This window comes from Symphodus melops (assembly GCF_947650265.1).
Source record: "Symphodus melops genome assembly, chromosome: 6".
NCBI classification, from domain to species: Eukaryota; Metazoa; Chordata; class Actinopteri; order Labriformes; family Labridae; genus Symphodus; species Symphodus melops.
The window spans coordinates 21,717,452-21,730,680 of record NC_136696.1 but is presented as its reverse complement, the minus strand read 5'-3'; the positions used below and the strand labels follow the sequence as shown (position 1 = coordinate 21,730,680).

General features: G+C 38.6%; 1 protein-coding gene and 1 long non-coding RNA gene across 2 annotated transcripts in view; one reads left to right on the top strand and one right to left on the bottom strand.

The window, feature by feature from the left end:
- LOC306825888 (A disintegrin and metalloproteinase with thrombospondin motifs 20) overlaps nt 1-13,229 on the top strand; it is a 79,276-nt gene that overhangs the window by 53,005 nt on the left and 13,042 nt on the right. The window contains exons 27-28 of the mRNA XM_079346848.1: nt 812-973; nt 1,683-1,859. Coding sequence (XP_079202974.1) covers nt 812-973; nt 1,683-1,859 — 339 coding nt within the window. The remainder of the gene's footprint in view (nt 1-811; nt 974-1,682; nt 1,860-13,229) is intronic.
- Nucleotides 6,507-12,927, bottom strand: LOC306825900. Its single transcript, XR_013779319.1, has 2 exons — nt 12,362-12,927; nt 6,507-11,451 (listed from the first exon to the last, which is right to left on the bottom strand). It is a non-coding gene; the product is annotated as an uncharacterized lncRNA (long non-coding RNA).

Here is a 13,229-nt window from a genome sequence, read left to right as displayed (position 1 = left end):
AAATGGTGGTTATTTCAAAGATGAACAAGACTTCGGGATCTAAATGAAGTGTTTTATTTGGCTTTGTTTTACTTTTCTGAACATTGTCCCCCACAGAGGCATTCATCCCAGTACGCTGTTCAGTCTCACATAATGAACTTGACTGGAAGCCAATGCTGCTCAGGCTCACTCTGTGCTATCCTCCCTCACATGTAGAAGCTCTGAATCTACTCACTCCCATTGACAGTGGGGATGTGTCATTTTAATTGGATGCAGACTGTTCCTACTGCTCTGTTCAAGGCTAAACTGATGTTTTCCATCCTTTGACGATCATTTTGGACGGTGCAGCTGGATATAGTCTTGGTTAGACTCAGGTTAATTTAGCAAAACAAGATGTGTAATGTGTATGCATTGTGAGTATGTGTTTGAATCTGTGTGCCAGCGTTTTTAAGCTTGTAAAAGATTGAGTGGAAACACCAGTGAAATCTGAACAGTCCTTTATCACACAATTATACTGATATGTTTGTTTTTAAACGATGGCAAAAAAAAAAATAGCCAACTTGGTCTCACTTTGTGGGCTTTATGAAAAGCTGTAGATTTTGAGTACATTTTTAGCTATTTGAATACAACACCAGCCTGAGCTGTGGGAAACAGAGTCGACCAACAGTGAAGTTTGAATCTGTAAAGCTGCTCAGCAAAGGTGGTGGTTGGATTATTTTACAACAGCTGACTGTATTCATGTAGTTAGTTGCCCGATCAACGAGATGAGTTAGATGTGCTTATTGATGTGTTCATGCGTCGAGCCACCACTGACACACTGTGTGCTCTGCAGTGTTCCAGTACCTGTGCAGGAGGCTTCCAGAGACGAGTGGTGGTCTGTCAGGACGCTGATGGACGCAGCAACAGCTACTGTGACGAGAGGGTCAAACCTGCCGAGTCAAAAGGCTGTGACTCTGGACCTTGCCCTCTGTGGAACTACGGTGTCTGGGGAGAGGTGAGTTTTTTTTTATTATTTTCAACCTAGCTACATGACAGTTTCATCTTTATCTGTTGTCATGTCTCTTTTGCACTCGATGTCTGTGTCTCTGTAATCGCCTTAACATAAAAGTAGCGGCCAAAAACTGTATGTACTACTGTGTAGTAAGGACAGGTCTTCAACTACACAAATGCCGGGGCGCAGATGGCCTAGTGGGTCGGTCACACCTCAGGTACAGAGGCTGTAATCCTCTAAGCTGGCGGCCTGGATTCAAGTGTGACCTATAATAATAATTCATTTTATTTAAGGGCGCCTTTCAGAAAACCCAAAGACACCTTACAAGCAGGGTTTAAAAAACAATATAACATAAACGTTAAAAAACTTAAATGGAGATAGCTGACAGTTTTACATAACAAGATTAAAAACAGGAGTTTTGCAGTGAAATGGGTGGATCAGAGTAAGTAGGCTTGTTTGAACAGGCGGGTATTGAGACGCGATTTGAAGAAAATGGACAGAGAGTCAAGGTTACAGATGTCAGGTGGGAGGTCGGGGTGGCTGAAGGCTCTGGAACCCTTGGTGGTCATATGGGCAGGAGGTATGAGGAGGCTGAGGGAGGAAGATGATCTGAGGGTCCGATTTGGTGTGTTTATGTGGCACTCTCTCATCCCTTTTCCATCCACCTATTGAAACCCCCCCCAAAATAAATCTTTTTGTTTGTAAACCTTAGTGTACCCAGACCTGCGGTGGAGGGAGGAAGACTCGCCTGGTGGTTTGTCAAAGACCAAACGGCCAGCGGCTCAACGACTACAACTGTGACATCCTGGACAAGCCACCCGACATGGAGCAATGCAACCTGCAGCCGTGCCCGGGCTCTGCCTCTTGGCACCGCCGACCCTGGAAGCCGGTACGATAGTACTCATTTGTTTTTCCTCCGACACTTAACTTCCTCACTGAGGACCTGTCACTGTGAGTAGACATGGTGTGTGCTAAAATGACTTCAGACCTGTGCACTGAGTGTGTTTTTTTTAGCCTAAAACTGCATGAGATTCCAGAGTGAACGCTGGGTGTCTTGAGCCACTCTTGGCTAGCCAGCTCTAGCCCACCCAGATGGGCCCTACAGTGGGCATGGTGCTGATTAGAATAAAGGAAAAAAAAAAGAAAGACATAAATATACAAAAACACAATGCTGCTCCACTTAGGGAAACATTAAAAACACATGGCTCCAATTTTGAGCCAAGGCTCCAAACAAAACCTATAAATCAGGACAGAGTTGTCCAACCATGCCATATATCTTTAGAGGCATAACTCTCGAAATATTTATTTCATCTATGAGGCGTGAAGTAAATGTTCTATGTTGTTATCGCTGTCTTCACCCTGTATCCCCAGTACACAAGTGTATATTTGTGTATAAGAGTTAATATTATGACTTTAAATGAACAGCCACAAATGGCTGTCAGTGTATGTTGTGTATCTTGTACAGTTTGTTTCTTCATGTAGCATTTTTCTGAGTATGATATTTAATATTTTCGCTGGTGCTCTCAGTCAGACCTCTCGTATCTCTCTATGAGTAAATACAGTTTGTACAGATGAAAATATTTTCAAAACATGTCTCATTCATATTTTTATGATTTTTTTATTATTTTTTTTAAAGTTGAAATGCAATTAATGGCTTAATCTCTTTCAGGACAGACTTCTTTTAAATGTCTAAATTATCACATTAGAATAGAAAACTACACCAACCGATACAAAATAATCTTTAAAATAATATCAAAAAAGTACATTTTAAAAAGTGTGACAAGAAAGACAAGGCAATATATGAAAGTGTTTTCTTCAAATATTCATTATTATAAGGTATATTAAATATATTGTCCAGTACAGTATTGAGTATATATCTCATAGGAAGTGAGCATACTGCTTTTAAACTACACTGTAATAACTGTTGGTACACCTTGCTTCAACTGGTCCGTCATATAAACACAAACAATCACTGGGCACACACAGCTGTTTTTGTGTGTTTTTTTAGTTAGAAAAACACATGAACAAAAAAAAATGTCTCTAACGTGCAGTTTAGAGTGAAGTTTGTATATAAGATGAGGTGCTATTCAGTTCTACAATGGTGCATTGTCCGTATCATAAGAATAAAGACCTTTTTTTATAACATATTTTCAGGCTTAGAAAGAGTTTTTTTAGGCTGTTAATTGTAGGCCGCATCATTGCAGCTTAAAAAAAAAACGGTCAGTTCTGTAAGTCATGGTTATAACTGAGCCGTTCTTCTTTTGCTTTCATTCTTTTGCCCACAAAACCAACTTAAGCACACAGATACCTCCGCCTTATAAAGTTATAATCCTTTGTCGCTGTCTCTTTATTCCTTTGGCCAGTTTTTGTATTTCTGAAGGATTTTTTTTTTCAAATGAAACTTATTTATTTGTTTACAATAGATTATTACATGGTGCAGCTTTAATGACTTGTTCCAGTTTAGGTTGATGTAACACTTTACTTGAATTATTTGTCATTATGATATGCACACATTTCACCTGAACACAACTGGTTCCCAAGAAATGAGTCAAAATAAATTGCATACACTTTTTCATTTGTCTCAATATAGTTCTTTAAAGGTCACATATTATGCAAAATATACCTTAGCATGGTTTCTAACACTCATATTTGTCCCTAGTCTGTCTGTCTTCCTTTGTGCTCAAACCAAGATTTGAAATTTATCTAAACTGTTTAAAAAATGAGGATGATATGACCTTTAAGGCATTAAGATACTGGCATACAAATGCAGGTATATACTGTTAATTATAGACGGGTTACAGTTTAATAATCTGACTCTTTTCAGCACATCATCTTACAATGGGCTGATTTTTCACACTCACCTTGCTGCAGTGATGTAAATGTGTTTGCGGGATGTAAACTATGACATCACATAACTGTGGTTTCAGGTAAAAATAGGCCAAAAAAACAAAAAAGTGATGCTGTGGAAAAGAGTTACAGTCTTTACCTGAAGATTCTCTCTGAGGGTTTATACACAGAGAACTCTTTTACAACTCAGTATTATATCCACCGAAATAAGAGGTCTCCCTCAGTGCTAGTTTGTCCATATACAGTCTAAGTATGTGGCACTCCTCTCACACTTAACAGCTTTGCAAACTTCTGGCTCCTGCAACCAATTTGTAGCCAGTTTAACATGTGAAATGTAAGCAACAGGCTGATTTATATTTGAGTTAAGGCAACATCAAATGATGATGACACATATTTCAGGTGAAGTGTTGCAGTTGGGTCTTTATTTATGTCTGGTTTCTCTGAGTGAGGAAGTCTGCAGTTTCCTTCTTTGTTTCTCTTTTCTGTTTGCTGAGTGTCATTTTTAACCAAGACTTCCACAACAACGAGACTCCTCAGCCATGTCGGTTTCATTCCCACTCCTCCACTTTTTCAAATCCAGTGTCAAACTCAAGGGAACAACTTTACTTTATTTTGCATATGTTGGTTCGTTGTTGTTCTTTTTGCTATTTATTTCATTCATATGCAAAAAAATACATAAATGTGTTGAATTAGATTTTTTTCCCATTGTAAATATTATTAAAGAAACATAACTGTGACATTTGTGTTGTTTCTCAATGCAGTATTTTCAAGAAAAACAGACCCTTTAACAACATGAGCACTTGTTTTGTACTGTAAAGGAAGAGTTTGATTTATCTTTGGTTAAAAATACATGAAAATCAAAAAAAAAAAAAAAAGGTTCCTCTTGGGAACAGCCTTACACGAAAGGAAAACAATAAAGGACCCATTACACTGTAAAATAGTGACGCTTGGAATACATTGTTTATTGCATGTACAGGGGAGAAGTTATTTCAAGTACAGCAGCTTTATAGTACCTATATGCAGTTTATTTATGTAGTACATAGTGTGCAGAGGAAGTAACTGAAACATACAGGAAAGACTTGACACAGGTCATTATGTGGTATTGAGGTATTTGACCCTCAATTGACTCTGTTAAACTGCCTTTTTCCTTCTTTTCTAAAAGTCATTAACGATGTAGGTGAATGCTTAAATGCTTCTATAATATAGAATCTGTATTAGTCACACACCTCAACAGAGTGCAGATTAAACAGACTGCAGGCAGATTTTGTTTGTTTTATTCCGTTATCTCCCTGGAGAAAACATCCACAGCCCAAGTCAAACTGGAGGGCTGGGTGGCACATCTGTTTACCATTGAATTAATAGAGCTCTCTGTAAAGTGTTTGGCAGGAGACAGCCTGAGTATTACTTTTACTACAACAATAATTGGTATTAATTCATGCTGGCAAGGGTTCTTTAGTTGAGCTGATCCAAAACCAGACTCTGGAAGGATAATATTTACAGAAAAGTCCTGGTTTTTATCAAGCATTTGATTCGGTCCTGCTTTCTGACTTTGAAGAAAAGCTCACAATTAGGTTTAAAGCTGTAATATCAGGCCAGACTATCAAATAATGTAATGGATAATGTTGACGATATTCAGTTCTGTGTAACTCATTATTGGTCATATCACTTGATAGTACAAAAAGAAACCTTGAATTAGCTTAATGCTATGTGGTCTACAATATATCTCGAGATGAACGATAGTGACACGCTGCATGACATGAGCATCATCCAGCTCTGATCGAAATCTATCAACCTCGATCAGAGGCTTTAATCTGTTATAGTAATACCCTTACACTCCTCACTCCCACCATATGTTCCTAACCCATCACATTTTTTGATAACCATAATCACGTCATCGAACCAAACATTGAACATTGTTACATTGCTATGACTTTTCTTAAGGAGCTGGAAGCTCTGTTATGTAGATCCAGAGGGAGCTCAAACATGTCTGAGGTTTTACATAACACTGTTCAGATATTTCTCATTACTACAGAGATTGTCTTACCGCATGTAATGGCCTCTTCTCTTGGTAGAATTTCCAAAAAGCGTGTCCCTACCAAATAAATGAAAAGCCAATACTGTCACTTTGAAGCAGCAGCCCAGGGATGAAATCTGTGTCTTTATATCTAATATATTTAACAGAAAGTAGATCTTAAGTAGGTCTAGAGTTTTGCAGTATTTTCATTTAGTTTGTTGAAATAACACGTTTTTACTTTTGAGACATTTTACCAGATTACTTCCCCTTTATTTTTGTATATTTTAGTAAGTCGTCGGCTACATAAAATAAACATCCTCACTTGTTCATGGCAATAGATTTCTTAGCAATGTCATACTTTTGTCTTGACAATATTCTAATATTTGCACTTCGGATCATGAAGAAGGGGTCTTTTTTGTTGCTTGTTGTCAGTTACATATGGTTTGTGTGTTTGAGTCATGTTTGAGTTTAGATACATTTAGATACTGATTGGCTTTATTTGCCTCTTTATAATAACCCACCTCCATTTATTCTCCTTGGTCCTTTATTCTTCTCTGATCTTGCAGTGACATTTTAAGAAACTATAAATGAAGAATTCAAACAGCTATATTCCTCTTTCAAACACAGCTCATCAGAACACATTTGTCTTTGATAAAAAAAAAAGAGAAGACACCAAACAATTATCAGATTTATTACACAAAGAATTGCAGGCACAGAGTTCAACACACACTATCAGGATGTTAATATCATTACCTAAAGGTGATTTCCCTAAAAGCAATGTTAATGTCAAACGTGAAAAAGCAGCAATAGTAAGGCTGTGTGATAAATTAGCAACCAGGGCACCATTTGAGTAATTTATGCCTTTTGTTGCTAACGAAAACATACCATTTCCTGTCCAGAGCGGCTTTCCCATGGAGGGGGATCGCAGTCGAGAGTCTGTGAACTAATCACGCTCCTTCAAATGAAATCCACATGCACAACATTGACATACTTGACATTGGCCTGAGGGCAGCGGGCACAAATATTCTCCAAACCTGTCACCCTAGGTCATTTGGTCGTGACATCATTGAGTTTGTGTTTCATGATCCTGCCCATATGCCAGTTGAGTGTGAGCAATTGAAGTGACTGCTGGAAGGTTTCCTCACAAGCATGCTTCTTGTTATGGCTTTAATCTAAATCTGAGTTGTGAGATAATGTTTCATTTCGGCCTTTGAGAAAAAGTCCAAATAGTTGAGTTGATGATTTGCTGGTTAAAAGTCAAGTGCTGTGGCCCACAGATTCTAGCGAACCATTAAGAATTAGAAAGCAGAAAACCAGATGGTGTGAAATGTTATCTGAAGATTTTAAATATTTGGATCACAGCACGCTTAGCTCATTGAGAATGGGAATCTCTTTTAGGTCGAGTTGTTGGCTGGCAGAAAAATTAAGTTCAGCACTCTGCACATTCTTATATAGGTTAATAATATAGGTTGTCTTTGTTAGCACTTACATAAACATCTTAGTGAAATAATTGCACCTTAGGACGTAGTTAGAGCATTTTTTTCTCCGAGCTAATCAAATTTTAATTGGACTTTAATGATGCAATTTCTTTAAGTATGACCACTGTGGCTAAAACTAAAATGATCCTCTCAAAAGACTTCATAACCACATTGTTCTTGTTTGTTCAAGGAGGCTTTTCTGTTGGGCATAATATGATACATTTGGGGCCTTTAGTCTGTAAATCATGGTTAAACAAACTGGGACATTGTTTCGTTATTCTTTGTTGTGGGTGCGATTTGGGGCCAGTTTCCAAATTCTTAAATACAGATTGAAGTTCTAATCCCACCAACTGGGATAAACAATCCAAGTTTAATAACTGTTACACTATACTAAGCCCCTCAAAATAGAACTTCCTTTGTCACAAAAACTAGAGGACAAAGGATTGTACAAGAGCTGACAAAATGGTCCTCTCTAGGTCTTTTTATACCTTGACTAAGATTGAGTCAGATTGGATAAATCAAGAGTTCATAGGGCATTAGTTCATGGATGCCAAACTGAATAGAATTTTATCTGCAGTGCATCAGAAGAAAGAGAAGCCGTGTCATTAGGCTAGATGCTATTATGTGTTCTGAGTTGGTTGCGGATGCAATAAGTTGAAATAGGAGGAGACGGGGTGTGAAAGTCTGGAAGCATTTAGGTTGGTTTCATCAAATGACAGTGAACATGGCCTCGTTTTGACTCAGGTATAGAGGGCCTTCTTCTCCTCAGCTTGTTGGTCAAGTATTTTAAAGTGGTTTTAAGCTTCTTAGAGTATTTTAGTTTTTTCACGAAGCCACCACGTCAGACTGGATGGGCCTGTGCCTGTTCGGGCCTGTCGAGTTGATGGAGTGAAAAGGAGTTGGGGACTTGACATGCAAGTCAAAAAGCCTTTCCCCCTCTTGAGGGTTAGACAGTGATTGGATGTTTTAAAATCAGGGAATAAACACTGCTTCTTTTAATACCTATATTGTCTAATGCATTTGCTACACATTTAGCTGTACTTGTTTTGCACCATTTGAGGGCCAGTGCTGTACTTTCAACACTAATAAGCTATTACTTATCAGACCTGATTCTTTGGATCATTGGCGTATGTTAGCGAGGGCTACTGGTCCGCAAATGTCCAGAACTTCAAGGATGTCAGAAGTTATTCTTTCTGTGCCTCTTCCCACTGCAAAGTAAAACACACCAACATTAAAGGAACATTTCTTCCTTTAGGATTGTGGAACATTTATTTTCAGTGTGTCAAGTAACTACTTTCCTCAAAGTCCAATGCAACATGCTGGGGGGTTTTCTACCATGATTTAAATCACAAAGAAGTGAGACAAAGAAAACCACAAATTCCCCTTATTTGAGAAACTATAGCTCTAAATATTATGCTTTAATTTAAGTGCAGTTTGCTTAAAGATGTAGTGTTTTGTCTTCATGAGAAACCTTTGAGATTTGAGTGAAGCTTTCTATCCGATGTGCATCACCTTTACATTGTCATTTGTTAAGAAGACACAATAATGCTGTATTTTGCATGACAGTACTAAACAGTGCATCATGCATTTGGGACCCAAATGTCAGAGAGTGGAATATTTAAGACAATCGTTTCTTGTTCTCGTGGTCATCGTTAATGTCAGAAGCATCCACCTTGTTGGAAAAGTGTTTTTTAAATCTACAACTGGTCTTTGAGTTAGATGTTGAAGACAGCCTCAGAATCTTTGCTGTTCTTCTTCTTTTTTTTTTTCACATGACAAATATATATATGTTTATCGATTTTGTTTCTTAAAATGTTTGGTGAAGGAAGATATGAAAGGCAGTACCATTTAGAAAAAGTCTGATATTGACTCACTATATTAAAAATACTCTTCTGCCTGTGGTGATAAGGTAATGGGTCATACACACAGCGGATCTTCCTCCTTTTCCTTTTTTCCCATTAAAACATTAATGTACTGTATCATTATACTTACATTGTTACATTTATATGCCTTTGTTTTCTGTGAAAATAAATGCAAGGTCACGATCCTCCACTCTTTTGAGATTTTCCACATTCCCCCCGTATGCAAGCTGGGACAAGTTGTTTGCTTTGACAGATTAGAAAAGCAGCTGTTTAACGTTTAGCAGGAAGAGGAAGTCAGGTTTAAATGTCCTCTGTCAAAGGTCAATACTTTATAACGTTACGGCTCTGCTGCTGTTTGTGTTTTTCAAGACCTGTCATTAAGAAATTTACTTTTTTTCCTTCTTTTCTGTCGTATTCCTGATTTTCCTCACCTGCAGCAGCGTACTGATGGAAGCAGAGCTGCTTTTCTCGGTAGAACACAGCCATGGAAAAGCTCTTAGTGGAATGTTTACACAGTCGGAAAAAAAACGTGGCTGTTTTGTCATTTGGTTTTGACTTATGGTCGCTTGGTGTATCTTTACTGAGTGCAGTTGACTTGAAAAGGAAACCCTGTTGGGGAAACTGTATATGTCTACTCAACTGAGTGTTTATTTAATTCTTTAAAGATGACAAAGTGAAACTTTGGCATGGAGTGCAGAATATGCTGTTCAGTTTTAGCCAATCAGAAGTGGGCTGCAGCTCCTGCAAGTTGATGGTCATGAACTGAAGTGAAAGAGACAAGAAATTATTTCCACATATTACAATCATTTCCATCCTGCAGAGAATACAATGGCAAAAAAAACTTGTCACATTTGAAATTCATTATTTTACTGTTAAAACTACACTTATATATACTCACACATGGTTTAATTTGAATGATTTTCTTCACGTTTAGTGATTAAGGATAAAGTTAGCTGGTTGAGTTGATCATCAGACGAGTCTGAAATATTTTTAAAGAATCCGTTTTCACACTGCTTCTGAGTGTACTTTCTGGGTGGTTATTGCAGCCTGATGGATAAAAGATCTATGACTCTTGACATTCCTCTGCCCCATGACGCCGCTCTTACCAGCTGCTCCCATGTTGACAACATGTGTTGTTTTGACTTCTGTCTTTGAATCCTCCCTGCAAAACAAGCCCATGAACAGAGAGAGAAGACCCTTCATCCTCCTGCCTCTTGCCTCCTCCTTTCTCTTATTTGCATTGCTGAGTCTATGATTCAGAGAACATTGTGACGCTGATGACGCTATAAAAAAAAAGACATAAAGCTATCTAAAAGTGCACTCCGTTCCCAAATATTACTCCTTCTCCTTTTGCTGGATGATATGCCTCGATTAAAAAAGAAAAAGAGATTGCATTGTTGAACATGAAGAGCAGCTATCTTTGTTTCAAGGCTATGCATCTCTCAACCTTGACAACATGTAGCCCGGGGTATAATTCTACACTCCCTTCACACTCATGCAAGTTTGTTCTTGCACCGGGTCAGCACTGAGCTCCTTTGAAGAGTCCATGTAGCTACAGTTACCATATGCTTGGTATTACCAACGTCTTGCATTGTGAACGTGCTGCAATGTGATCGGAATTCGACCTTGGCGCTCACATTTTGAGATATAGCCTCAGTTAGATCCACGGAGTGTGGCAAACACATGAAAATATTCTAATTTGGGGTCTTAACTTGTGTGTTAGAAGCCTTTTATTCATTCTTCACAGTGCCTCCTCTTTTCTAAATCTATATTTTGCAAAAATCACTCTGGCTGATATCGAATAAACCATCTTGTCAGACACTGGTATGAACGAAAAGATGTCTTTAACACTGATCAATATGAATTTTGTCAAAATGTAATTCTGATGTTAATAAGGTTACTTTTGATGGGAAAGCCCCCAACATAAACTATAGATTTCACAACAGCGCTCAGTTCTGTTTTTATCCCCAACCAAAAAGACTTTTGTAGCATAATTATAGTTCTAACAGTAATTAATGTTTTCATACACTGCTCGAGGCTAAAGTGATCAGTGATAAAATATATTCAACACAAAGCAGATCTGATCTGAGCCAAAGTGTTGGTTTTGTGTAATTTACCTTCACTCTCTGAGGTTCTGTGCTTTGATTGTCATTTTGGCCGAGTGACAGATCTTAAAAAGCTTCTCTCAGACGTGTAAAAGTTTCCATGTGTCCCCATTGGCTCACCTGTTCATGGCAAAGCGGTGGGTGGGGTCGTGTTGAAGTTACAGCCAGTCCAATCCTAGACAAAGACGTTAATACTCACACACACCAGAAAAAAAACAAAACAAAAAAAACATAACTGTTCTTAACTGGAAATATAAAGAAATTCCATGTATTGAAAATCAGTCGTCTTTATTCAAAACTTTTATGGTTTTAACACACAACAAAGGCATACATGAGCTGCGTCTGGTTTAACACTCAATTATGTGATTTGTTCCAGAATCATGTGCTCTTTAAAATCTAGAATGCCACTTTGGAGCCACTTAGCAGCTAGAATTAAAAGCAGGGTGTTCATTACGTCCGGTTATCAATAATGTCTGTTGGAGTTGAAATTCTGTTCAGCTTGTTTAAAAAGAAAAAACACTGTTTTACTTGGAGGATTTTCAACTTTGTGCCGAATCCAAAGCAGTTCAGTCATTCCTTTTTAAGAGTAATCCACATTATGCCTACATGAACCTTGCTGGATTATGCTAGATTTAGCTCACCTAATCATGTGTAATTAATTGCTGGGACAACGTGGGAGGGCAAACCTGTCTCAAGGGTGTTTCATTTCCCATGTGACTCATGGATTTTTTTCTTTTTCTCAAGGACTTGTTCTCCCCTTGCATGTTAAAAGAGACCCCGAGAGTTTCCCAATAATCTAAAACACTCACAGATCAGTAACACATTAGCATAGCATCAGGGTGCCAACACAACCTGTTTGAACTGAATATAACATGTCGTAGTTAAAAAAAAAAAAGTACATGCAATACTTTCATAACTCCGAGTATGCTCTCATATATCAGTCCCCAACAATATTTCAAAGGATGAGCAAACAGCCATATAAAAGTTCTCTAAACACAAGCACCCCTTTTTTTTAATAAGGAGCTCAATGCTAACTTGTCACACTTTTAGCTGCTGAAAACAAGTGATAAGATGAAGAGTCTTACCTGAGTGGGTGCTGGTGAGTGAAGCCACCCAGCTGTAGCCCGGTGCAGCAGAGGTCCCTGAGTCCTTGCCCTCTCTTTGCTCTCAGAGGTGAAGCTGTCCTCTGGTCCCACGAGCGGTGCCAGCTCTCTGTGCGCTCTGCATTACCAGCCCTGATTAACTGATGGCTGACAGATGAGGTTGGCAGGGTGGAGGGAGGAGCCCATCGCCATACAGCGTCTCTTCTTCCCACCGTTAAAATGCAGATACAGTTCAGCTGGGGGAGCACAGACCGTATGGCTGCAATTTCCTTTCTTCCTCGCTTTTTTTTTTTTTCCTCCTGCTTTTACAGCAGTAAGGAGGGGCTATCCCTCCGCCTCATCACCCACCCTTCTTCTTCTTCCAACATGTTTGCATGCTCCTGCTCTCGTCTGAGGTAGAGGCAGTTCTGTTATCATTTTTGAGTGAGTGTGCAGCGGGTATGTAAATCTGCAGTGCTCAGGACCAGTCACTCAGCTCCAGCCTCGGCTTTGATGTTCTCCGTCAGCTGAGCCAGCCCTGTGTTTAAAATGCCTCAATAATTACAATGTGTCTGACGCATATGTGTGTGCAGTGCCAAGCCCAGTCTGCACCACACTTTAAAAGAAAAGGTAGGAGGTGGCTTTCTTAGAAGGTTTCAAATGGATACTCAATCGATGATCAGAAAAAGAAAAAAAAACAATGTAAACTGAAAAAAATCTTTCAAGCTCAAAGAAACTTGAGGGGAAAAAAAAAAACTCCTCAAGATATCTGAAAATGTAGGTTAATTTTGTTCACGGTTCATCATGTGTAGAATGATCTCTACCATGAGCCCTCAGAAAACAAATCATGTGTTTGCTGTTACGCAACATT